Source organism: Neoarius graeffei, chromosome 7 (assembly GCF_027579695.1).
Source record: "Neoarius graeffei isolate fNeoGra1 chromosome 7, fNeoGra1.pri, whole genome shotgun sequence".
NCBI classification, from domain to species: Eukaryota; Metazoa; Chordata; class Actinopteri; order Siluriformes; family Ariidae; genus Neoarius; species Neoarius graeffei.
The window spans coordinates 87,136,018-87,163,384 of NC_083575.1; the positions used below are offsets into that span (position 1 = coordinate 87,136,018).

Here is a 27,367-nt window from a genome sequence, read left to right on the forward strand (position 1 = left end):
AGCTGGCGACTTGTCCAGGGTGTACCCTGCCTCTCGCCCATGGTCAGCTGGGATAGGCTCCAGCTTGCCCCCCGCGACCCCGCACGGGATAGCCCGTATAGCGCGACTATGGAAACCGTTATGATTACGGGCAAGCCGTAATAGCTGGCAGGTATGAAAATGAAGAAGCGAGTGTGACAGTCAAAGTGTCCAGAAGAACTGTAGCTGGTTCTGCAGGATGCTCAGTAAAACCTCCAGCTCCTTTCCTCATCAAACTTGTGAAACGTTTCATTTCATTATTTTTTAAGCCGAGTTTGATCTACAGCATTTCTTTACATGTGCCGAAGACTTTTCCACAGTACTGAACTTTTTTTAAATAAGAATTTCTTGTACACAGTTTACTTTTAGGGGCGGCACAGTGGTGTAGTGGTTAGCGCTGTCGCCTCACAGCAAGAAGGTCCTGGGTTCGAGCCCCGGGGCCGGCGAGGGCCTTTCTGTGCGGAGTTTGCATGTTCTCCCCGTGTCCGCGTGGGTTTCCTCCGGGTGCTCCGGTTTCCCCCACAGTCCAAAGACATGCAGGTTAGGTTAACTGGTGACTCTAAATTGAGCGTAGGTGTGAATGTGAGTGTGAATGGTTGTCTGTGTCTATGTGTCAGCCCTGTGATGACCTGGCGACTTGTCCAGGGTGTACCCCGCCTTTCGCCCGTAGTCAGCTGGGATAGGCTCCAGCTTGCCTGCGACCCTGTAGAAGGATAAAGCGGCTACAGATGATGAGATGAGTTTACTTTTAAGAAAACTTTTAAGGAAATTTCCAAAACTGTGACGACAAACTGTGTTTCGGGGGAAAATAAAACACTCCTCTGGACCTAATATTTATTTAGGACAGCGGGTAAAATCTCCTCGGTGTACAATCAAGCCAGTAGATTCGAGTTAGTCAATCTACTGAGACAGATTTCGAGGTCTAAACTGGCGATTTTATGACCTCGCCCGCGACGGAGTAAGCGGGGTGATGTAATCAGTGCAGTTTGTTTGTGTGTCTGTCTGTTAACAATCTAGTGTCTAGACGGTTGCACCGATTGACTTCAAATTTTCAGGGTAGGTGCGCAGTGGTCCGTCGATTACCTGATTAAATTTTGGTGGTGATAAGGTCAAGGTCACCAGAAAGGTCAAAAATCTTTTTTGTTGTGATAACTTTCTTCAAATTTGTCATTTTGACTTCAAACCAAAACGTGCATCTTTCAATTCTGCTTCCAACCATATGCTGCATGATGCGGTAGCTTGGACAGTCTCCGTAGCGGTTGGGGGTTAAAGGACATGGGACATGAAACATAAATGCACGCTATATCAGTTTCTTTCCATTAAAAATATGAAATAATTGCATCAACAAATACAAAATTATCTATTAAATTCAGCAAAATCGTTATATTCGTGATGATTATATGGCATTTCTGCTCGAGCTCCGATATGCATATTTTACAACCGGAAGAGCCGCTGTCACGTGATCATACGTCACAAAAACTTTCGGGTACAGCACAAGCGGGTAGATGAATATGGAGAAGTGTGAATCGTGATGATGACGAATGCGACAAAATAGTTTTTGTGTCTTGGATGACAAGAAGATTTTCGTTTTTAGAGTGTTTAACGTACATTGAACATCATGGTGTATTGCGACCTCCCAGTCAGTCAGACGCGCTGTTACTCCTGTTAGCAATGTAGCTAGGCTCAGCATGGCCAATGGTATTTTTTGGGGCTGTAGTTAGATGCAACCAAACTCTTCCACGTTTTTCCTGTTTACATAGGTTTATATGACCAGTGACATGAAACAAAGTTCAGTTACACAAATTGAAACGTGGCGATTTTCTATGCTATGGAAAGTCCGCACTATAATGACAGGCGTACTAACACCTTCTGCGCGCTTCGACAGCGCATTGATACCTTCACTCGGAGTTGTACCATTATTTTTTAGACAGGGCTGACGGACCAGGGCATTCGCCCGCCTGGCCGTGCCCGACGAGGAGCGCTCTCGGCCGGCTTGGGAGGCAGACGGCAGCCCCTCCTGGAAGTGTGGTTTTACCATGGGCCTCATGCAGTAAGGATTAGTATTATAATTTTGGGTGTATCAATTATTGATTATCGTAATTCTGACTCGTTTCGCCATTTTGAATGTTTTGGACTCTGGAAGCATTGTATCTCAATCAATCTCGAAAAATATCAGCAAAAAAAAAACTAGCTTGCAACGGACTTTAGCTAGATCTATGATGAACTTTCAATGTATGATACAAAAATAATACTTCTTTCAACAGATCATTAGCCTTTGAGCAGAATTGTTTTTAACTTACCAGGAAGTGTTATCGAGCCGACCGCTTTCAGTTTCATGGGGATTGAATGAACTCTCACTCTCAGAATCATCTGACCCGTCAGAGTAAAGACAAGATCCATGTTCATGTGAATTTCCAGCTATCGGTTCGAATTGATAGGGTCTAACTTCACATCTCTGTGAAACATCGGGAATGTCACTGTCGATGGTGTCCATTTCGGTAACCTGTTTACATTAGATTCCCAAGCGCTGGCTCCTTGGAAAGTTTTTGTGACGTCACGGGTCACGTGACCGCTTAGCTAACGAATCCTTGTTTTACGCTGATGTATAAAAAAGTTGAATAATGTGATGATTTTCACATTTTTGATGCCCTGCAGTGATTTAGATGGCATTTCTTATGTCCTTTATACATAATTATACCCAGAAAAAAATCCATGTCCCATGTCCTTTAAAGATCAGAGGGGTCAAAATAAGATTTTCCATTATAACTCAAAAACGGTTGCTGATAGACAGATGTTTAGTATCTATCCATTATCTGTAGCCGCTTATCCTGTTCTACAGGGTCGCGGGCAAGCTGGAGCCTATCCCAGCTGACTATGGGCAAGAGGCAGGGTACACCCTGGACAAGTCGCCAGGTCATCGCAGGGCTAGATGGTTACTATTATGTGCATATAGGAACTCCCATATGGCCTTTCATTTAGCACTATGGTCTTTGACCTTGAGGGACCCTGAAAGGTCAAACTCAAGGTCACGGATTTTCAGACGGCTGTAACTTGAAAACGGTTGATGGTAGACAGATATTTACCATTATCAACTTCTAGGAAGTGACACAGGCGCTTTCATTTGGCACCATGACCTTTGACCTTGAGTGACCCTGAAAGGTCAAACTCAAGGTCACGGATTTTCAGACGGCTGTAACTTGAAAACGGTTGATGGTAGACAGATATTTACCATTATCAACTTCTAGGAAGTGACACAGGCGCTTTCATTTGGCACCATGACCTTTGACCTTGAGTGACACTGAAAGGTCAAACTCAAGGTCATGGGTTTTCCAAGGGCTATAACTTTAAAATGGTTCATGATAGCCAGACGTTTACCATTATCAACATATAAGAAGTCCCATATGGGCTTTCAGTTGCCGCCATGACCTTTGACCTTGAATGACTTTGAAATGTCAAGCTCAAGGTCATGGAATTTCATAGGACTATAACCTGACAGCTGACGATTGAGAAATATTACCATCATCAACATATCGGTATAAAATAAGTGCTGCCGGGTGAGGCTTGTTTTGCCTGGCAACACTTATTTTCCAAGAAATGGAAAAGGAGATAATGAGATGCTGCTAATGAACACAGAGCTGTTTATAGAATAAATGCCACTTCTTTATGCCACCCTGGTTTCATATGTAAACATACAACCTGGCAGCATGACTGCAAATCCCTGACGCGTGCTGAAATAATCCCAGTTACTGGCTCGCTAAAACCTGCCAAAAATCGAACTAATCAGTTCCTAAATTAAAGCTGCTGAGAGGAAAATCGGAAGTATGAAGTCAATATGAGCAAGAGTGCTGATGCGAGTGCCGTACCTTCCACCGCTCTCTTGAAGAAGACTTTGCAGCTCCCGCAGGTGACGACGCCGTAGTGGCACCCGGACGCCTCGTCCCCGCACACCAAACACACTTTCGTCGTCGAGGATGAGTGTCTCAGAGGAGCGCTGTGATGAGAACACACACAAAACCTTCATTTAATCATAATATACCAATAACAATCAATCGTCTTCTGCTGATGTAATTGCTGAGAAAGTTGTCTCCACATATATAAATAAACAAAGTTAAATTCGTCTATAGAAATGCTTGGAAATTTGATTTGAAAATAAAGAGAGTGCTTGTTTTTGTTTTCATTCAGAGTCATTTCGACTAGGCGTGTTGTGCATGGTACAGTGGTCTAACTAAAAAAAATCCCAGTCTTGATTACGAGTCACACAAAATAAGGTTATCAGGTTCATGTTGAGTCTCCCTGATCGAAGTAGTGCTGGAGTGGATGAGTTCAAGAAAGTTGGAATGCTACCTGTTGCAGGCTTTCGTCTAAACGGGGGAACAGGGGCGCTGCGCCCTCTTACTCTCGGCGTGCGCCCCCTTACCGACTCCGTGAAAACATCCCAGCAACACTACGTGACAATGTGTCTGATCATCAAATACGTTATAATTGCTCCAAAAATATTCCAATCACAGTAGATACACCGCCAGACGGTGCAAAAACAATCCGAATTGGCGTTTTCCAGACTGAGGCGCCATGTTGTTTAGTTGTTTACTTGTCGCGGCTGCTCTCGCGAGATTTGACATGGGTTACATACAAGGTCAGCTGACTTGTAGAGCGAGATTTCTCGAGACTGAATGACCTTTCACCCACCGGCGCGGGAGCTTTTGACAGAAGTAGTTGGCGAGTTGTTTTTGTTGACACTTGGGCATTTAAAGATGTCATCCCGCGGCATGAAACGGAAGAAAGCCAAAGACTGTCCGGGGCAGAAGATTACTTCTTTCTTTTTCAATGTTGACAGACAATTTGTTACAATTTCCCTCTCAGATAGCCTCAGAATGTCCCATTGGAGCATTTTTCAAAGGCTTTGCACGGCGGGGGGGGGGACAACCGGCACCATCCCCCCCCCCGCTTCACTCCCTCGCCATGGTGAGCGCTCTCATACGAAATTTTTCTAGAAAAAACCCTGTGTTGGTTACCGTGTTAAACAACTTAAACAAGTGTTGCCAGGCAAAACAAACCTCGCCCGGCCTTTCCGGTGACCTTGACCGGATTACCCCCAAAATTTCATCAGGTGGACCATTAGATGGACCATATAGATGGACCATTGCCCCTGAAACTTTGAAGTCAATCGGTGCAACTGTCTAGACGCTAGATTGTTAACAGACAGACACACAAACAAACCGCACTGATTACAACACCTCACCCCGCTTACTTCACTGTGGTCGAGGTAATTAAACCATGTATACAATATCCATAATCACAATGCTCCAGAGTATATGAAATCCAACTTCCAGTTGTCTACGCATAATCATACTAGAAATAGTTTTGGTTTGTTTATTGTAAATCACGTTGGTTGATATTGATGATGACGATGAGTTTACAGTGATGCTTGAAAGTTTGTGAACCCTTTCGAATTTTATATATTTCTGCATAAATATGACCTAAAACAACATCAGATTTTCACACAAGTACGAAAAGTAGATAAAGAGAACCCAGTTAAACAAATGAGACAAAAATATTATACTTACTCATTTATTTATTGAGGAAAATGATCCAATATTTCATATCTGTGAGTGGCAAAAGTATGTGAACCTCAAGGATTAGCAGTTCATTTGAAGGTGAAATTAGAGTCAGGTGTTTTCAATCAATGGGATGACAAATCAGGTGTGAGTGGGCACCCTGTTTTATTTAAAGAACAGGGATCTATCAAAGTCTGATCTTCACAACGCATGTTTGTGGAAGTGTATCATGGCACGAACAAAGGAGATTTCTGAGGACCTCAGAAAAAGCGTTGTTGATGCTCATCAGGCTGGAAAAGGTTACAAAACCATCTCTAAAGAGTTTGGACTCCACCAATCTACAGTCAGACAGATTGTATACAAATGGAGGAAATTCAAGACCATTGTTACCCTCCCCAGGAGTGGTCGACCAACAAAGATCACTCCAAGAGCAAGGCATGTAATAGTCAGTGAGGTCACAAAGGACCCCAGGGTAACTTCTAAGCAACTGAAGGCCTCTCTCACATTGTCTAATGTTAAAGTTCATGAGTCCACCATCAGGAGAACACTGAACAATAATGGTGTGCATGGCAGGGTTGCAAGGAGAAAGCCACTGCTCTCCAAAAAGAACATTGCTGCTTGTATGCAGTTTGCTAAAGATCACGTGGACAAGCCAGAAGGCTATTGGAAAAGTGTTTTGTAGACAGATGAGACCAAAATAGAACTTTTTGGTTTAAATGAGAAACGTTATGTTTGGAGAAAGGAAAACACTGCATTCCAGCATAAGAACCTTATCCCATCTGTGAAACATGGTGGTGGTAGTACCATGGTTTGGGCCTGTTTTTGCTGCATCTGGGCCAGGACGGCTTGCCATCATTGATGGAACAATGAATTCTGAATTATGCCAGCGGATTCTAAAGGAAAATGTCAGGACATCTGTCCATGAACTGAATCTCAAGAGAAGGTGGGTCATGCAACAAGACAACGACCCTAAGCACACAAGTTGTTCTACCAAAGAATAGTTAAAGAAGAATAAAGTTAATGTTTTGGAATGGCCAAGTCAAAGTCCTGACCTTAATCCAATCGAAATGTTGTGGAAGGACCTGAAGCGAGCAGTTCATGTGAGGAAACCCACCAACATCCCAGAGTTGAAGCTGTTCTGTACGGAGGAACGGGCTAAAATTCCTCCAAGCTGGTGTGCAGGACTGATCAACAGTTACCGCAAATGTTTAGTTGCAGTTATTGCTGCACAAGGGGGTCACACCAGATACTGAAAGCAAAGGTTCACATACTTTTGCCACTCACAGATATGTAATATTGGATCATTTTCCTCAATCAATAAATGACCAAGTGTAATATTTTTGTCTTATTTGTTTAACTGGGTTCTCTTTATCTACTTTTAGGATTTGTGTGAAAATCTGATGATGTTTTAGGTCATATTTATGCAGAAATATAGAAAATTCTAAAGGGTTCACAAAATTTCAAGCACCACTGTATTTAGTAAAACAAGTGTTACCAGGCAAAACAAACCTCACCCAGCAGCACTTATTTTATACTAATATGTTGATAATGGTAATATTTCTCAATCATCAGCTGTCAGGTTATAGTCCTATGAAAATCCATGACCTTGAGTATGGCCTTTCAAGGTCACTCAAGGTCAAAGATCATGGTGCCAAATGAAAGGCCATATGGGAGTTCCTATATGCTCATAATAGTAAACATCTGTCTATCGGCAACCATTTTTGAGTTATAATGGAAAATATGTTATTTTGACCAAAAGGTTGATCTTTCTGCTGAGCTTGACCTTCACCTTGTCCTGATTACACCCAAAATGTAATCAGGTAATCTTCGGACCATTGCCTACCTACCCTGAAAATTTGAAGTCAATTGGTGCAACCGTCTAGACGCTAGATTGTTAAAAGACAGACACACAAAACCCTCTTCGTCCGTCGCGGCTGAGGTAACAATGTACAAAATACAAGTATAGTGCACCTTTTAAATACATGGATAACACAATAAAGTCTAACGTATTTCCATTGTGGACCAAGTACGTCAAGTGCCAAAAAAGGGGAGAGAGAAAAAAAAAGAGGGGAGAAAAAAAAAAGTGTCCAGGAGGTATACAAAATAAAATAAAATATGGCATGAACTAGAAGGGGGGTGGCACGGTGGTGTAGTGGTTAGCGCTGTCGCCTCACAGCAAGAAGGTCCAGGTTTGAGCCCCGTGGCCGGCGAGGGCCTTTCTGTGCGGAGTTTGCATGTTCTCCCCGTGTCCGCGTGGGTTTCCTCCGGGTGCTCCGGTTTCCCCCACAGACATGCAGGTTAGGTTAACTGGTGACTCTAAATTGAGCGTAGGTGTGAATGTGAGTGTGAGTGGTTGTCTGTGTCTATGTGTCAGCCCTGTGATGACCTGGCGACTTGTCCAGGGTGTACCCCGCCTTTCACCCGTAGTCAGCTGGGATAGGCTCCAGCTTGCCTGCGACCCTGTAGAAGGATAAAGCGGCTAGAGATAATGAGATGAGATAGAAGGTTAACTAGGACATAATAAAAGGATTTTGTGAATGCTTAAAAAAATTGATCAAATCAAAAAATTTGCGACATTGGATTTAAAACTATGTAATACATTTATGGATGGCAACTGACATGGTAGTTGGTTCTAGGCAGTGATCGTGGTATACCGAAATGAAGAATGGCCAAATGATTTAACAGAGGGAACATAAAGGGACCTGAATGGGTATTATGGCGGGCATTCCGAACACTTATAGAAGATGTGAGATATCTCGGAGCGTTACCATATAACACGTTGTGGATGCGATTTAGGCCCACTTTACATGGGGACGGTCTGAAACAAAAACGCAAAAGTCCGTTTTCGTTCTCACTTTTTTTCCGCGTCTACACGACCGTTTTCAAGGAAGAAATCTGCGTCTATACGGTAACGCATAAATGTGTGGAATTCAATTGGATGTGCATGCCAGGCGGCTCGGTGGTGCTGTGAAAGACCTCCGCTATGTCTGCACGCATGCGCAACGTCTTCCGTCTTGTCTGATCTGCACATCTGCGCCGCGAAAACTTTGACTACTCTGGCTATGGTAAGTAAGAAAGTAAGTAAAAAAGTAAGAGCATACTATACCCGCCTCTGTTCATTAACGGTATATGTGCAGATTCGGTATAGATGTTCGAAGGACTCCTGGACGTTTATTAAAGCTGCCAGAGCAGCTTGAAGGTCCGTTGGATCGATGTAATCAGACATGCTCTTACTTTTTTACTTACTTTCTTACTTCCTGGGCTGGCATGGACAGTATATGACATATGTATGACGTAAACGCGTACCCGACGTGAGCAGATCCGAGCAGAGTTTCGCGTATTGGGTAGTTTAGACGGATATGCAACGGGGGCTGTTTTTAACTTATCCACTCTGGAAGGCGTTTTCAATTTTTTCCATTTTTCAGCCTCGGAAACGCCGTCCCTGTGTAGACGAAAGGCACTTCCGATAAAATATTTAGTCGTTTTTACCTGACAGCGTCCTCATGTAAACGGGCCCTTAGTTTTAACTGTTTGACTCGGAAACGGACTGGCAACATGTCGACCTGTCTGAACTCAATATACAGTAACTTTAAAATGGTTCATGATAGCCAGATGTTTAGCATTATCAACATATACAGTACCTGTAAGAAGTCCTATATGGGCTTTCAGTTCCCGCCATGGCCTTTGACCTTGAATGACTCTGAAATGTCAAACTCAAGGTCATGGATTTTCATCGGACTATAACCTGACAGCTGATGATTGAGAAACATTACCATTATCGACATACAGGTATAAAATAAGCACTGCTGGGCGAGGTTTGTTTTGCCTGGCAGCACTTGTTTTTATGTATTTTATATACATGTACTTTTATTGCCAAATCAAATCAAACGCCATCACAACTCCTTGACACCACAGTGCTGAGTTCTCCAATCTGATTGGCTAAAAGGTGTTGATTAATTTTCGACAAATTAATACAATCCTGCGATTCGCAGGTGTGATCACTTCATCTGCTCGTTCTAATACGTTATGGTTTCTACGGTAACACAGAATAAAAGTGACAGCTGCTATAACAGCTGGTATAACATTCGTTAAGAATGAAAATTAATTTGTTTCTCACAGGTTCCAACATTTAATGTAATGATAAATGGATAAAAAGTGTTCGTCTGTAATGGGTAAACATATTAAAGGTGACATTGCTGTGGGATGAGTGGAATAAAACCATTTGAGACGTGCTGTTATTGGAAATTAATCTTCAGGGTGGTAACAGTGACTGGGATTGATAAACAGAACCCGATAATCTCATCTCATCTCATTATCTCTAGCCGCTTTATCCTGTTCTACAGGGTCGCAGGCAAGCTGGAGCCTATCCCAGCTGACTACGGGCGAAAGGCGGGGTACACCCTGGACAAGTCGCCAGGTCATCACAGGGCTGACACATAGACACAGACAACCATTCACACTCACATTCACACCTACGGTCAATTTAGAGTCACCAGTTAACCTAACCTGCATGTCTTTGGACTGTGGGGGAAACCGGAGCACCCGGAGGAAACCCACGTGGACACGGGGAGAACATGCAAACTCCACACAGAAAGGCCCTCGCCGGCCCCGGGGCTCGAACCCGGACCTTCTTGCTGTGAGGCAACAGCGCTAACCACTACACCACCATACCGCCCACCCGATAATCTGCTTGATTAATTTTCTATAACAGCACAACCCCAAGTGATTTATTCCTGATTGCTGGATGGTCGTAGTTCGGGTTTGACCAATAATTGAAAATCTGAAATATGGATTGTCATCAGGTAATGTGGGAAAAAGTAGGGCATTCAGCTGCAAACTGTATTTTTCTTCTTAAAAGTTTTTTTTTAAAGAGGTAATTACTGAGCACGGACTAACCGACCGATCTGCGAAGTAATACTGCAGGTTTATCCGCAAAGACTTAACCAATGCTTCGTGGTTAACCTCAAGATTGAGTCGAGTGCAAACAAAGTAAGCAGATTATTTATTATTTATTGCATACTGCTGTACAAATCCCCCTCCCACGGAGAACGTATGCCCTGATCTGTGTGCTGTGAAGTGGGTATGTGGATGTAATGTGTTTCTCCCACTGTTCCTAGGCACCCAAAAGAGTGCAGCATATGCCACTGAGTCATAACTTATGCTTCGTCATTTTGCTCCAGATCATGAGGTTTTCAGAGGTGGTCCCCTGAGACGAGCTCCAAACCAAACAACAGCTCCCACTGCTACCCTTCTCCTACAAAACAGTCGAGTTACGCCCGCAACAAACGACAAACCTCTGGCCGTTTGGGACTGGCACGTAATGCAGAAACACAAAACAGAAACCGAGAGAGAGAGAGAGAAAAACGAGAAAGAAAGGAGAAGGTTTTCATCCTGTGCCCTCCAAATGCAATCGAAACAGTCAAAAGGAGAAAAAAAACCCGAGGCGTGCACTCCAAATAGTCGGGCTGACGCGGCAGAAATCCGATTAAGGCGGGCAGAGAAACCTGACATAGCGCGAGTGTGCAGAAGGGTGGCATCGCCTCCGAGCTCAAAGTCACCCTCTCAAACACGGCAAGCTAATCAACTCCTTTCTCATGGAAAAGGCTAACAAAAGCATTGTATTCCTTGACAAAACCTGTATTCATATATCAATGCGCTCTTGAATTCTTGATTCTGATTGGTCAGAAGGTGGTGTTGGTTCATTTTCTAGATTCATAAAAGCAGCTTTGACGGTAATTCCAGCTGTGTGGCAAATCGCAAGTTTAGATCAATGCACTCCTTTGAAATCAACCCGAATAATCGATGGATTTAATCAGTAGTGCTTCTAATTAACATTTATATCAAGAGTCTCTGTCTGGTGTTTGGAACAATCAGAGATAAATCTGTAACTTTAGGTTTTCCAACATGGATAAACAAAGCTTCCTGATTCTCAGGACCAGAACAAGCTGTATCTTGTGTCTTATTAACTTTACAGAGATTAAAAGAGAGGCTGACGAGTGAAAGCGAGAATTTCAACATCATTAAACTTAACTATAAATGGATAAAAACCCAGAATGTCAAGGACGTAGGAGTTCATCTGGTCTGCCATCAAAGCTACCATGACGACCAAAACATCATAACAGAACTGAAATGTGACAGTGTGAGAGAGGACCAACCTCCACGACAAATTGTTTACAACAACAGGAAAAACAACAAAGGGCTAAATTTTGTTCCCCGAGGGAAGATCGACCCAAAACATTGATCAGAACTGCGAGAGGAGATACAATTCTAGTCAGAAGAAAATTTGCTTAGGTGACCGAATTACTAATTTGTTAGCAAAAAATTGACGATACAACGACCAAGTTTTGTGCAGAAGGTCTATCCATTACCGCTTATCCTGTGCAGGGTCGCAGGCAAGCTGGAGCTTATCCCAGCTGACTATGGGCGAGAGGCGGGGTACACCCTGGACAAGTCGCCAGGTCATCACAGAGCTGACATACTGAGACAAACAACCATTCACACTCAGGTGGGGTTTACATTAGACCGTATCAGTGGATCATCAGATTAACGTTTTTAAAATGATTAGCGTGCACACAGCAACGCCAATACACGGATACGCTCAGCTCCGCAGGCATCCTGCGCTCCAAATCACTCCGCCCTGAACAGCGAGTGCCCTCTGGAGGGTGCGCACTCCGGCCCTGCGCAGCTCACAGAGCGCGCGAGTGAAGCGCACGAGCAGTGATTCGGGACTGAGCCGCTGTGTGTGTGATCTCAGTGCATATCGGGCATGCGCGTCACTTACCACTTGCAAGTGGAAGGATGGCAAGCCTAAAGACAATCATAACTACACAATGGGCAGTATTTGCATCAGTATTTGCAGTATTTTCATACTTTTATACTCTTTAATGAAAGGTGATACAAGGCGGAAGTCGGCGCCGTTTTTCAGCAGTCGCGTCACATGACCAACGCCAGCGAATCAGGAAGGTGGATGTCACAGTGACGTTGTCCAATGACGACGCCAGCTAGAGCTCAGCACAGCGTATCCGCGTATCTCAATGTTTACACAGCACCGGACCAGACACGATCTGGATTGAATACATGGACCCTGGCGGATTCCCGTTTCCCGGCGTTTCCAGGCGTTTTAATGTAAACGGACAGTGCATCTGCGAAGAAAACGAGACAGATACGGTCTAATGTAAACTTGGCCTCACATTCACACCTACGGTCAATTTAGAGCCACCAGTTAGCCTAACCTGCATGTCTTTGGACTGTGGGGGAAACCAGAGCACCCAAAGGAAACCCAGGCAGACACGGGGAGAACATGCAAACTCCACACAGAAAAACCCCCGAAGGCTGCTGGGCTCGAACCCAGAACCTTCTTGCTGTGAGGTGACAGCGCTAACCACTACACTGCCGTGCTGCCAAGAAGGTCAAGTTCTTTCAAATAAAACAATCAGAACTGAAATCCATTGAGAACTGAAGGAGGAGATATGATTTGACTGAAAATAAAGCTGTAAACAAGTTGTTTACAACAAGAAAATCAACAAACCCAAAACATCGATCAGAACTGAAATCGGGTGAGAACTGCAAGAGGAGATACAATTCTGAAAACTTGTTAAGTTGAACTAATTAGCAGTTCATTCGCAAAAAATTGACAATACAATGACCGAGTTTTATGCAGAAGGACTGGTTCTTTCAAACGAAACAATCAGAACGGAAATTCATCGAGAACTGAGGGAGGGAGGAGATACGATTTAACCGAAAATAAACAAATTGTTTACAACAAGAAAATCAACAAAGGAACGACCAAGTTTTGTTCCTCGAGGGAAGATCGACCCAAAACATCGATCAGAACTGAAACTGTATGAGAAATCAGAGAAGAGATAAAATTCTAGTGAGAGGCCTGGAAAAATTTGTTAATCTGGCCTCATTACGAACTCGTTAGCAAAACATTTGACAAAATAACGATCTAGTTTTGTGCGGAGTGATGAGTTCTTTCAAACAAAACAATCAGAACGGAAATCCGTAAAGAACTGACGGACGAGATGCGATTTAACCGAATTGTGGACGACGGACGCCACGCCATGGCAACAGCTCATCGGCTTTATGGTCAGATGGGCTAATGAGTTTTTAATTATGAAAAAAACAACAACAACAACAACAATGGAATGACTGGAAAATTGCTGTGGTAGTAGAGGAATAAAACACTTCGGGATGTGCTGTTACTGAAAAAAAAAACAACTCCATCATGGTGGCAACAATAACTCTGTTCCATCACTGATTATTTTCCGATAACTGCATGCCTCTAAGTGTTTTACTCCTTACCGATATGGGTTTCCAGACCTTTTTTTTTTTTTTTTTTTTGCATTTTGTGCCATGTTGTTAATCGTATGGCATTGACAGAGAACCTATTTCTCCCTTTCTCTCTCTTTCTCGCCTTTCCCTTTGCTAATGAGCTCCCTCCCATCACAATCAATAGCGCATGGTAATTGTCCGCTTAACATTCTGACAACATCATCGCATCCTAACGAGCCGTCTGCTCTCGGAGGCACACTCGGCTTCGAGCAAGAACTCGCAGCGACTCCCTGACACAATCAGGGGAGCTGATCTAATTCTATCGCGCCAGTCTAAACACGCATTCAATTTGTTAGCAGCTTTAGCTCGCCCCTGGCGGGGTAGACGATTGGACGGCCCTGAAGAGCCGATCACTGTGGGCACTCGGCACGCGTGATTAAATGAAACCCAGCTGCGTTAAAGCCAAATTTCACAATTTTTTAAACTCCTGAAAGCCTTGGGATGAAGTGAGAGCAGAAAAGTAACAGTGATGTGAGATAAGGTGAGCTCCTGTGAAAGCTAGTGGGTCAGTGTCCACTGCTCTAAAACGGCTGACGTGTGTCGAGCAAAAGTGTGGCAGTGTTGTGAGAGAAACATCAGGCTGTGTGCTAAATTTGAGATAATAACACCCTATTAAACTAATGCTGGATGACGTGATGAACACCAAGCGCAGATGAACTGAATTAGCCGTATTAGCTGCAGTGTGCAGAAATGTGGGCTGAAAGGAGCTGCAACTGGCTGAAAAGTCGACTTCTAGTAACTGTACCATACCGTATTTGCATCAAGAAACTGGTGGTATGTTTTGTTTTGGTTTATTTTCCCCCCATAATGCATACAGGGGAAAAAAGGAAACACTTCGTGTTCACCTGGATTCTCGACATCATCTCCATGAAGCATGGAGGTCCTGTGAAGCCAAATATTACAGATTACGGTGGGAAAAAAAAAATTAAAGCAGCAGATTTGAGTGCGGGGCGGCACGGTGGTGTAGTGGTTAGCGCTGTCGCCTCACAGCAAGAAGGTCTGGGTTCGAGCTCCGTGGCCAGCGAGGGCTTTTCTGTGCGGAGTTTGCATGTTCTTATTTAGTAAAACAAGTGTTGCCAGGCAAAACAAACCTCACCCAGCAGCACTTATTGTATACTAATATGTTGATAATGGTAATATTTCTCAATCATCAGCTGTCAGGTTATAGTCCTATGAAAATCCATGACCTTGAGTATGGCCTTTCAAGGTCACTCAGGGTCAAAGATCATGGTGCCAAATGAAAGGCCATATGGGAGTTCCTATATGCTCATAATAGTAAACATCTGTCTATCGGCAACCATTTTTGAGTTATAATGGAAAATATGTTATTTTGACCGAAAGGTTGATCTTTCCGCTGAGCTTGACCTTCACCTTGTCCTGATTACACCCAAAATGTAATCAGGTAATCTTCGGACCATTGCCTACCTACCCTGAAAATTTGAAGTCAATTGGTGCAACCGTCTAGACGCTAGATTGTTAAAAGACAGACACACAAAACCCTCTTCGTCCGTCGCGGCTGAGGTAACAATGTACAAAATACAAGTATAGTGCACCTTTTAAATACATGGATAACACAATAAAGTCTAACGTATTTCCATTGTGGACCAAGTACGTCAAGTGCCAAAAAAGGGGAGAGAGAAAAAAAAAAAGTGTCCAGGAAGTATACAAAATAAAATAAAATATGGCATGAACTAGAAGGGGGGTGGCACGGTGGTGTAGTGGTTAGCGCTGTCGCCTCACAGCAAGAAGGTCCGGGTTCGAGCCCCGTGGCCGGCGAGGGCCTTTCTGTGCTGAGTTTGCATGTTCTCCCCGTGTCCGCGTGGGTTTCCTCCGGGTGCTCCGGTTTCCCCCACAGTCCAAAGACATGCAGGTTAGGTTAACTGGTGACTCTAAATTGACCGTAGGTGTGAATGTGAGTGTGAATGGTTGTCTGTGTCTATGTGTCAGCCCTGTGATGACCTGGCGACTTGTCCAGGGTGTACCCCGCCTTTCGCCCGTAGTCAGCTGGGATAGGCTCCAGCTTGCCTGTGACCCTGTAGAACAGGATAAAGCGGCTAGAGATAATGAGATTATATATACAGGTCCTTCTCAAAAAATTAGCATGTTGTGATAAAGTTCATTATTTTCTGTAATGTACTCATAAACATTAGACTTTAATATATTTTAGATTTATTACACACAACTGAAGTAGTTCAAGCCTTTTATTGTTTTAATATTGATGATTTTGGCAAAAAAGTAAAGGAAAACCAAAAATCCCTATCTCAAAAAATTAGCATATTTCATCTGACCAATAAAAAAAAAAGTGTTTTTAATACAAAAAAAAGTCAACCTTCAAATAATTATGTTCAGTTATGCACTCAGTACTTGGTCGGGAATCCTTTGGCAGAAATGACTGCTTCAATGTGACGTGGCATGGAGGCGATCAGCCTGTGGCACTGCTGAGGTGTTATGGAGGCCCAGGATGCTTCGATAGCGACCTTAAGCTCATCCACAGTGTTGGGTCTGGTGTCTCTCAACTTCCTCTTCACAATACCCCACAGATTCTCTATGGGGTTGAGGTCAGGAGAGTTGGCAGGCCAATGGAGCACAGTAATACCATGGTCAGTAAACCATTTGCCAGTGGTTTTGGCACTGTGAGCAGGTGCCAGGTCATGCTGAAAAATGAAATCTTCATCTCCATAAAGCTTTTCAGCAGATGGAAGCATGAAGTGCTCCAAAATCTCCTGATAGCTAGCTGCATTGACCCTGCCTTTGATAAAACACAGTGGACCAACACCAGCAGCTGACATGGCACCCCAGACCATCACTGACTGTGGGTACTTGACATTGGACTTCAGGCATTTTGGCATTTCCTTCTCCCCAGTCTTCCTCCAGACTCTGGCACCTTGATTTCCGAATGACATGGAAAATTTGCTTTCATCCGAAAAAAGTACTTTGGACCACTGAGCAATAGTCCAGTGTTGCTTCTCTGTAGCCCATTTCCTGCACACGCCTGTGCACGGTGGCTCTGGATGTTTCTACTCCAGACTCAGTCCACTGCTTCCACAGGTCCCCCAAGGTCTGGAATCGGCCATTCTCCACAATCTTCCTCAGGGTGCGGTCACCTCTTCACAGACGTCCCACTGAGGTGCCTTGATACAGCACTCTGGGAACAGCCTATTCGCTCAGAGATTTCTTTCTGTATCTTACCCTCTTGCTTGAGGGTGTCAATGATGACCTTCTGGACAGCAGTCAAGTCGGCAGTCTTACCCATGATTGCGGTTTTGAGTAATGAACCAGACTGGGAGTTTTTAAAAGCCTCAGGAATCTTTTGCAGGTGTTTAGAGTTAAGTCGTTGATTCAGATGATTAGGTTAATAGCTCGTTTAGAGTACCTTTTCATGATATGCTAATTTTTTGAGATAGGAATTTTGGGTTTTCATGAGCTGTATGCCAAAATAATCAGTATTAAAACAATAAAAGACCTGAAATATTTCAGTTGGTGTGCAATGAATCTAAAATATATGAAAGTTTAATTTTTATCATTACATTATGGAAAATAATGAACTTTATCACAATATGCTAATTTTTTGAGAAGGACCTGTGTGTGTGTATATATATATATATATATATATATATATATATATATATATATATATATATATATCCTTCCTGGCAAAAAAAGCTTGAACCAATCTGACCATTTTTCTCTGAGCTCTCTTATCAACAAGGCGTTTGTTTCCACCCACAGAACTGTCGCTCACTTAACTCAACTCAGTGTTTTTTGTTTTTCGCACCATTCTGTCTGTGTAAACTCTAGAGACTGTTGTGTGTGAAAACCCCAGGAGATCAGCAGGTTCTGAAATACTCAAACCAGTCCGTCTGGCTCAAACCAACACCCATGCCACAGTGAACGAGAGTCATACTTTGAGATCAATTTTTTTCCCCGTTCTGATGTTTGAAGTGAACATTAACTGAAGCTTGATTTGTATGATTTGATGCATTGTGCTGCTGTCAAGGAATTGGCTGATTAGAGAACTGCATAAGTCAGACCAGCAGGTGGATGGGTGTTCCTAATAAAGTGACCAGGGATTGTATAAACAGTCCAGCTTGAAGACTTTCTCATGGCACAAAACTTTACAAAGTGTTTTTGCAAAGTGCTGACTCTGGAGACTCCTATATTTTTTAAATTAAAAAAAAATCTCCTTACATGTTTGAAAATTCTAACATATCAACCTTTACACCATTTCTTCTCGAAGTAACATGCTTTTTAATCCATTTTATGTGGTGCATCCACCATACAAGTCCACCATCCAAGTCCTTGTACAAGTCCATCCATCATACAAGTCCTTGTACAAGTCCATCCATCATACAAGTCCATCCATCACACAAGTCCATCATATGAGTCCACCATACAATCATACAAGTACACCATGCAAGTCCTTGTACAAGTCCATCATACATCATACAAGTCCTTGTACAAGTCCATCATACAAGTCCACCATACAAGTCCTTGTACAAATCCATCCACCATGCAAGTCCTTGTACAAATCCATCATATGAGTCCACCATACATCATGCAAGTACACCATACAAGTCCTTGTACAAGTCCATTGTACATCATGTAAGTCCACCATACAAGTTCAACATACAAGGCCTTGTACAAGTCCATCCATCATGCAAGTCCTTGTACAAGTCTATCATACATCATACAACTCTGCCATACATCATGCAAGTACACCATACAAGTCCTTGTACAAGTCCATTGTACATCATACAAGTCCACCATACATCATGCAAGTACACCATGCAAGTCCTTGTACAAGTCCAACATACAAGTCCAACATACAAGTCCATCATACGAGTCCACCATTATTCATACAAGTCCACCATACAAGTCCTTGTACAAGTCTATCCACCACACAAGTCCTTGTACAAGTCCATCATACATCATACCATTCCTTGTACAAGTCCACTGTACATCATACAAGTCCACCATACATCATGCAAGTCCATCATACAAGTCCATCATGCAAGTCCACCATACAAGTCCTTGTACAAGTCCATCCACCATGCAAGTCCTTGTACAAGTCCATCATACATCATACGAGTCTGCCATACATCATGCAAGCACACCATACAAGTCCTTGTACAAGTCCACCATACATCATACAAGTCCACCATACAAGTCCTTGTACATCATACCATACAAGTCCTTATAGATGAGCTGTTACTATAGAAACGATAACATATTACAATGTAAACCATTCAGGTGGAACTATTGTCAGAGCTGCTGTTGTAGAAAATGAATCAGCGCCTTCTGACCAATCAGTTTTTAGAATTCAAAAGCACTGTGGTCTAAACCCTTTAATGTTTAAAACAAACACAAATTCAGGAGTAGAATATCGCAATAAATAACAGTATATCATTACAGTAATTTACATTGTGACAGTTAATTAATGTATTACATATTAATGTAATATAATTAATGGGATAAACAAGGGTGGGTATTAAATTTTTTACTAAATTCATAACTTTATGAATACAGCATACTTGTAGAAGTTGCTTTAAAAAGAGGCGTACAATTTCCTCTACCTTGAACACATCTGTGTTTTTGTTTAACCCTTTCACATTTTCCAGAAGGTGTTTCGTGAGACCGGATAGCGATCTGCAGTGGTGAAAGGGTTCATTCAGTGTACTTTCTTGTTCACTAGAATCTTCTGACTTTCCTTTATTTTGCCCTTATGTCTACTGTAAGTGTCGTAGCGAAGTCACAATGAGGTCTCCTTCTTTTCCTCATTGAAGCGCTAACAGAGTGATGAATTAACGAGAGAAAGGCAAAAACAAGCAATGAATTTCCAAACTGTCAAATATAGCAACATGTTGCCAAGTTTTCTTTCCCCCTCCAAAAAAGGTGAACATTTTAGCCCGAGATGTTATTCTAATCTGCTCCTGTGTAAATGAGAACTTTAACTGCTAACATTATTTATTTCGCTGAACTAGCAAGCAGAGCAGGATGCATAAACAACAAACAATTATGTTTTTTCAGTAATTACAGTTATTAAAGCCGTATAGTTATGAGAGGGTGATAATTGAGTCTGGATAGATGAGGTGTAACTTTATTAAAGTTAATTTATTTTTATACAGTTACATTATACACACGGACAAAAAAAAAATCATTTTCTTCTTCTATGTTTCTTTTTCTATCTTGTATTTTTCCATTACCATAACTGTAATGTCATTACTTTTTTAAAAATATATTTTTCATACTTATTATGTACCTATTTAAAGCAGAATGTCAAGGCTGTAGTAGCTCATCAGGCCTGCCATCAGAACAACCATGACGACCAAAACAATCGAACAGAACCGAAACGTGACAATGTGAGAGGACCAACCTCCATGACAAATTGTTGACAACAGGAAAATCAACAAAGGACTAAATTTTGTTCCCCGACGGAAGAGCGATCCAAAGCATCGACCAGAAATGAATTTGCATGATAAATGAGATACGATTCTAGTCAGAAGAAAATGTGTTAAGTTGAACTAAATTACTAATTTGTTCACAAAAAATTAACAATACAACGACCAAGTGTTATGCAGAAGGTCTGGTTCTTTCAAATAAAACAATCAGAACTGAAATCCGTTGAAAGCTGAGGGAGGGAGGAGATATGATTTAACCGAAAATAAACAACGTTGTAAACAAATTGTTTACAGCAGGGACATTAACAAACGAATGACCAAGTTTTGTTCCCCGAGGGAAGATCGACCCAAAACATCGATCAGAACTGAAATCGGATGAGAACTGCGAGAGGAGATACAATTCTAACGAGAAGTCTGAACCCAGTTCGTTAAGCTGACCTAATTAGCAGTTTGTTAGTAAAAAATTGACAATACAATGACCAAATGTTATGCAGAAGGTCTGGTTCTTTCAAACGAAACAATCAGAACTGAAATCCATTGAGAACTGAGGGAGGGAGGAGATACGATTTAACTGAAAATACACAGTTGGAAACAAATTGCTTGCAACAGGAAAATCAAGAGGGCGGCACGGTGGTGTAGTGGTTAGCGCTGTCGCTTCACAGCAAGAAGGTCCAGGTTCGAGCCCCGTGGCCCCCGGCGAGGGCCTTTCTGTGCGGAGTTTACATGTTCTCCCTGTGTCTGCGTAGGTTTCCTCCGGGTGCTCCGGTTTCCCCCACAGTCCAAAGACATGCAGGTTAGGTTAACTGGTGACTCTAAATTGACCGTAGGTGTGAACGTGAGTGTGAATGGTTGTCTGTGTCTATGTGTCAGCCCTGTGATGACCTGGCGACTTGTCCAGGGTGTACCCCGCCTTTCGCCCGTAGTCAGCTGGGATAGGCTCCAGCTTGCCTGCGACCCTGTAGAACAGGATAAAGCGGCTAGAGATAATGAGATGAGATGAGATGAGAGGAAAATCAAGAAGCAAACGACCAAGTTGTGTTCCTCAAGGGAAGATCTACCCAAAACATCCATCAGAACTGGAATCGGATGAGAAATGAGAGAGGAGATACAATTCCAGTGAAAGGCCTGGAAAATTAGTTAATTTGGCTTAACGGGTTCGCAAAAAATTTGACAAAACAACGACCAATTTTGTTTGGAGTGATGAGTTCTTTCAAACAAAACAATCGGAACGGAAATCCGTGAAGAACTGACAGAGGAGATACAATTTAACTGAATTGTGGATGACGGACGATGGATGGATGCCGCGCCATGGCAACAGCTCATCGGCCTTACGGCCAGATGACCTCATGAACTGTCAGAAATAGGGGTACAGGAGGAGTCCATTGCTGTCCCCCAAGGCACAGTGTACACTAATATACCTCCTAGGGATCATTATTGGACCTCAAGGGAACCATGTGTACCTTTTAAAGGCCAAAAATAGACATATATGTTTCCAAGCAATATATAAAGGGTACAAATAACTACCTTAGAGGTCACTGCTCCACTGAACCCGTAAAGGTACAATAATATACGTTATTTTCTGAGTGACTGAACTACGACATTTTTTTCTTTCTTTTTTTTTCCCCCCCGTATTATTCTTACTCAGGTTCTTAGCTACTCTATTTGTCATATGATATATTAAGACAATATACGCAACAACAACATGGTTTCAAATATGACCTTGCACAGTAAAGCAAAATATATCATCCTTTACAAGCACACGGGTGTGTTAAGGCTTCAGCACACAAGTGTGTTAAAAAAAAAAAAAAAGGTTTATGTAAATCCATTCCGCTACGCGGCAGATATTGAAGCCGAATGTGGAACTGATGGGAACTGATAGGAGACTGCGTTAGACACAGCGGCGCGAGCATTCACGGGATTGTTTGGATTCTGCATACTTTACGGCTCTTTAAGGAGTCCCGAGTCAGCTGAGATCTGCAGTAACTCGGTGCCGAGCTTCACGATCGACGAGAGACTGACAGGTTGGCTGCAAAAAGACACGACCTACGAGATAACCCTGTTCACACAACGCATGTTGGAGTTGTCAGGTGCCAATCTTCAGCATGTAGCTTTTTCTCTGGCTGTTTAGAGCATTTAGACAGTTTTTGGCCTGGTGCCTAAAATAAAAACCCTCTTGTCGGGTGAACTGTTGAACCGTATGCTGCTCCAGGAACTCTGCTGGAGCTCTAGGAAGTGTGATGCTTAAAGGGGCAGTTTGTCATTTTTAGAGCTCACTGCATGAAATTGGAAGAAAAACACTGGTTAGTTTTCTTTTTGCCTTTTCCTTCCCTGATCGACGCACATCATCTCTGCTGGTGAAACTAGATGGAGTTAAAGGAAAATGGGCCAAGTTGAGCAGATACGTTCTGGCTGGGGTGGGGGCGGGGTTAATTTCAGGGCCAGAAAATATACAGATGCTGCTTTGAAATTTCTCATTTAAATTCACATTTAAATACTTAATAGATAGACATGGAGTTTTAGTATGTGGCATGTACCACATACTAAAATTATAGAACATGGTAGCGGAAAAAGCAAAAGTCCTGTATCCTCATTTTTGAGTTTATATTGTTCTTTACGCTTATATTTATGAACGTCAGCATTTTAAACAAAAATGTTATGTAGGTATTCTGGTAGAAGTCCGTTCATACATTTGTACACCATCAGACATTTGTTAAATTTCCATCTTTCAACAATAGGAACCCAATTTAGCTTTCTGAAAAGGACTTCAGAACGTCCATCCCTGATTTTCTTCTGGAGTATCAAACGTGTGCCTCTTTTCTGCAAACGATAGAACCTTTCCATCAGCATCATACTATTTACCCATTTGCAGTTACATTTAATATGAGGAGTGTCTGTGAAACAAGTTAGTTCCTGTCATCACTGATGTTATAGCAGCTATAAACAGTCGTCTCACCAGCCTCTCTTTTTTTCCCACTTTCTTGAAACGATAACATTTCAATACGCAAATCTTACTGGCTGGTGGAGAGGGCTGGAACTGGACACTCCTTCCATGAACGCTGATATCTCTGGACAGAAAAAATTCAAAGATATCAGAAATTATGGTTTAGATTACACAGAATGACCAGGAATACAAGACCCTGTATACAAGTCTTTCTAGAAATGATAATGTATGAGATACTTGAAGCCCGGTACCGCGAGCTGGCCTAGTGGTTAGCGTGTCCGCCTCTCAACCGGGAGATTGTGAGTTCTACTTGCGGTCAGGTCATACCAAAGACCATCGTAAAAATGGTACCAACTGCCATCTGGCAAGGCACGCTGCAATACAGATGTGAGTGGGGAGTCAAACTTTCGCGGTTACCAGAGGACCCGCCCCCCACTGTAACCTGAGCTGTATAATAGACAAGAGGCCAAGGGCTATTGCTGGGTTTCACGTGACGTCACATCCGCCTCATTAGTTATTCAAAACTTTAGCTGGTGGTCTACCAAAGCTCAGTTGACAAAGCGTTTGTACGGAGAAGGTGCATTGCTCGCATAAAAAATGCCTGACGCTTGCGTTGTTTACGGTTGTTCGAATCAATCAAACCATGAAAGTGATAAAAGTTTCTTCAGAGTTCCTTATGAACTAATAAAAAAGGGTGAACGAACACAGGATTTCACAAAAAGACGTCGAGAAAGGTGGGTTTTGAACCTCTGACTGAAATCGAAGGGAGCCGAGTCGAAGCATGCTCGAGCTTGTAGTGATCACTTGGTGAAAGGTTTGTATTTCCCTTTCAGCTATGTCCTTAGGGTTTTCCAAGTACTTTTCTTGCTATGTGTTATTCTATGGTACGTTTTTTTAAGTCACGAAGTGCTAAAGTCCCCAGCTGTTTCTTTGTTTCCTCCTTATAAAGTCCATATGCATGAAGGTCGCGACAAAATTCTTCCCCAGCCGTACAGTTACAATGCGCCGTGATCACTTCTCCGTCTTGTTTAACTAAGATCCAGGTCTTTAAAGGGGTTTCTGATGATCTTTGTGAATGATTTAGCTGAGAGATAAGAGCCAACACAAGTGAGAATCAAGCGAACTGTTTTTTGTTTACACTTCAACTTGCAGCACTTCATTGTAAAGACGCGAATGAAGAGTTTAAAAAAAAAAATACACGGGGAAAAACAATACAGGATTCATTCAGCAGCGACTTGATCCCGAGGTCCTTTACCCAGCCACATACAAAAAAGTTGTAAGCCTCCATACTCTTCCACGCTTTCATCTGTTTTGCGGTGTAGAAGGACGTCTGCAACACCAGATAGTTCGAGATGTCGGGGAACTCGACTGAAGGGTAGTTTTCGAGATCGTATGACAAATCCTTCTTTCCCAGACTGTAGGGGTCGATTCCATTGCACAAATTCTGAATATATCTAAAGCCAGCAGTGGCTTCTAGATTACGAGCATACTCTGATAAGTTACCACCAATTGTTTGCACTACAGCAGCTGTTTGGACCACCAGCTATTTCATTTCCGGTAAAACCAGGAAGAAAAGTCACGTGACTGAAACCCAGCAATAGAAACAGGGATTGGGGCCACCCAATGTGCCTTAAGGGCCTGACTAGTACTGGGACAGGAGACTGCCTGAGAAGACCAGGTCCTGGCACAGGAAGATCTTTGACTTTCGACTTGTAGCCCAAGCTGTCAGAGAAGAAGAAGAACAACAACAACTTTTATTCATCACACACTTGTGAAAGGCGGCATGGTGGTGTAGTGGTTAGCGCTGTTGCCTCACAGCAAGAAGGTCCGGGTTCGAGCCCCGTGGCCGGCGAGGGCCTTTCTGTGCAGAGTTTGCATGTTCTCCCCGTGTCCGCGTGGGTTTCCTCCGGGTGCTCCGGTTTCCCCCACAGTCCAAAGACATGCAGGTTAGGTTAACTGGTGACTCTAAATTGACCGTAGGTGTGAATGTGAGTGTGAATGGTTGTCTGTGTCTATGTGTCAGCCCTGTGATGACCTGGCGACTTGTCCAGGGTGTACCCCGCCTTTCGCCCGTAGTCAGCTGGGATAGGCTCCAGCTTGCCTGCGACCCTGTAGAACAGGATAAAGCGGCTACAGATAATGAGATGAGACACTTGTGAAATTCCTCTCTGCATTGAACCCATCTGAGGCAGTGAACACACATGAGCAATGAGCACACACATCTACCCAGAGCAGTGGGCAGCCATGCTAACAGCGCCCAGGGAGCAATTGGGAGTTAGGTGCCTCACTCAAGGGCACCTCAACCCAAGGTCGTCCCATATTAATCTAACCGCATGTCTTTGGACTGTGGGGGAAACCAGAGGAAACCCACGCAGACATGGGGAGAACATGCAAACTCCACACAGAAAGGCCCCCACCGGCCGCTGGGCTCAAACCCAGAACTGTGCGGTGACTGTACTAACCACTTACACCACCGTGCCGCCCAGAGCTGCTGACCAGTATTAATGCAGCATTCAGTATTCTTGACGAAAGGCGGCTTCGCATGACGTGGCGTCTCGTACGCTAGATAAAACATCATCTTTGTAAGCGCTCAGGTTTAATTTTTTAAAATCTCTCTCTCCCTTCTTTTTTTTTCTAAACACCGAGTATACAGAGACTATTTTCAAGAGCCTATCAAAAATCAAAACAAGGACTTGGTTCTGTAACCTCTTCTACATCCCTGCCTGCCTCTTCAACAGCTGTTTCATAATTGGTCTGCAGGCGTATAATAGACTTTTATCATTCCAGGGACATGCTGTCGCTTCTGCGCACTTCACTTTCCTTTCAGCTCAGTGATTTCACCAGGATAGCTTGAGCTACAGAGAGTCAAATTCGGGTGAGTCACAGTTCTGGGCTGTGTGAGGTGCAGTCATAACGTTGGACTGTCTCGCTGCGGCTGTGTAAAGCCGTATTGTCTGCTTCCTTGTTTGTTTTACCTAATCTACCTTCAGCTTGCACTACAGTCCAAGATGAACGTTATATAAATACTTCATACTGAAGAGGCCACTTCTGAGGGAAAAGGCGGCTGCCGTTCCAGTGCTTCACCGGAGTTTCTGTCTCTACAGCTGACCGGGGAGCCATTTTCCCTGATTAGTTCAGGATTCTCAGCCACTCAGTGCTTTCCGTCAGCTTGTGCAAAGCTAATATGATAATTGTCTGCCTACTTATAATGCGACAAGTTCCCTTAAGCTCATTTCAAAACACTTACAGAACATTAAAGGTGCCATGTGTGATGTTGAAAAGACTTTGTACTCCTTGAGCGATCCTGTATAAATATGCAAAGGCTTTGAAAAATCCCAGTCACAATTAGGGCTTGGTCTCACAACACTGATAACTCGAACTATACCTATAACTAAACGAATGCCTGAATTTAGGTCCAGTCTGGAGCAGTCACACCACAACTATATAATCCAGACTATAATATCGCTTGGTCCTGCCACTCAGGGAAATAAATGCATGCGGCTTAGGAATAGTCATGGAAGTTTTTTTCCAAGTAGTAGCACGTTATTCCGGGTCATACTGTACAGCTTGGACTTCAAAACGACCCATGCACACACTCTGGGGGTTGATATAATACGGATAGGTCACGGATCATGGAAATATAATAAAAAAGGAAACAAAATACAAAGTGGTTATGGATTTTTAATACGGATGCATTACGGATGCGAATAATTTACGGACGTTTCAGTATATTACAGATTGGTTACCGATTTCATATGGATGATCCATCACGGATAAAAAAATTAAGAAGTCTAAAACAATTAAATGTTTGGATTGCCAAAGTTCATAATTAAAATATCTTACCTGCATATTTATATATTTACTTTATTAATTTGGAAAAACTCTCTCATATGTGGGCGGCACGGTGGTGTAGTGGTTAGCGCTGTCGCCTCACAGCAAGAAGGTCCGGGTTCGAGCCCCGTGGCCGGCGAGGGCCTTTCTGTGCGGAGTTTGCATGTTCTCCCCGTGTCCGCGTGGGTTTCCTCCGGGTGCTCCGGTTTCCCCCACAGTCCAAAGACATGCAGGTTAGGTTAACTGGTGACTCTAAATTGACCGTAGGTGTGAATGTGAGTGTGAATGGT

At 43.0% G+C, this 27,367-nt stretch overlaps 1 protein-coding gene across 1 annotated transcript in view; it reads right to left on the bottom strand.

Annotated features, from left to right (window-relative positions):
• nr3c2 (nuclear receptor subfamily 3, group C, member 2) overlaps window positions 1-27,367 on the bottom strand; it is a 316,747-nt gene that overhangs the window by 144,116 nt on the left and 145,264 nt on the right. Inside the window, exon 4 of the mRNA XM_060926549.1 lies at window positions 3,882-4,009. Within this exon, the coding sequence (XP_060782532.1) occupies window positions 3,882-4,009 (128 nt within the window). The remainder of the gene's footprint in view (window positions 1-3,881; window positions 4,010-27,367) is intronic.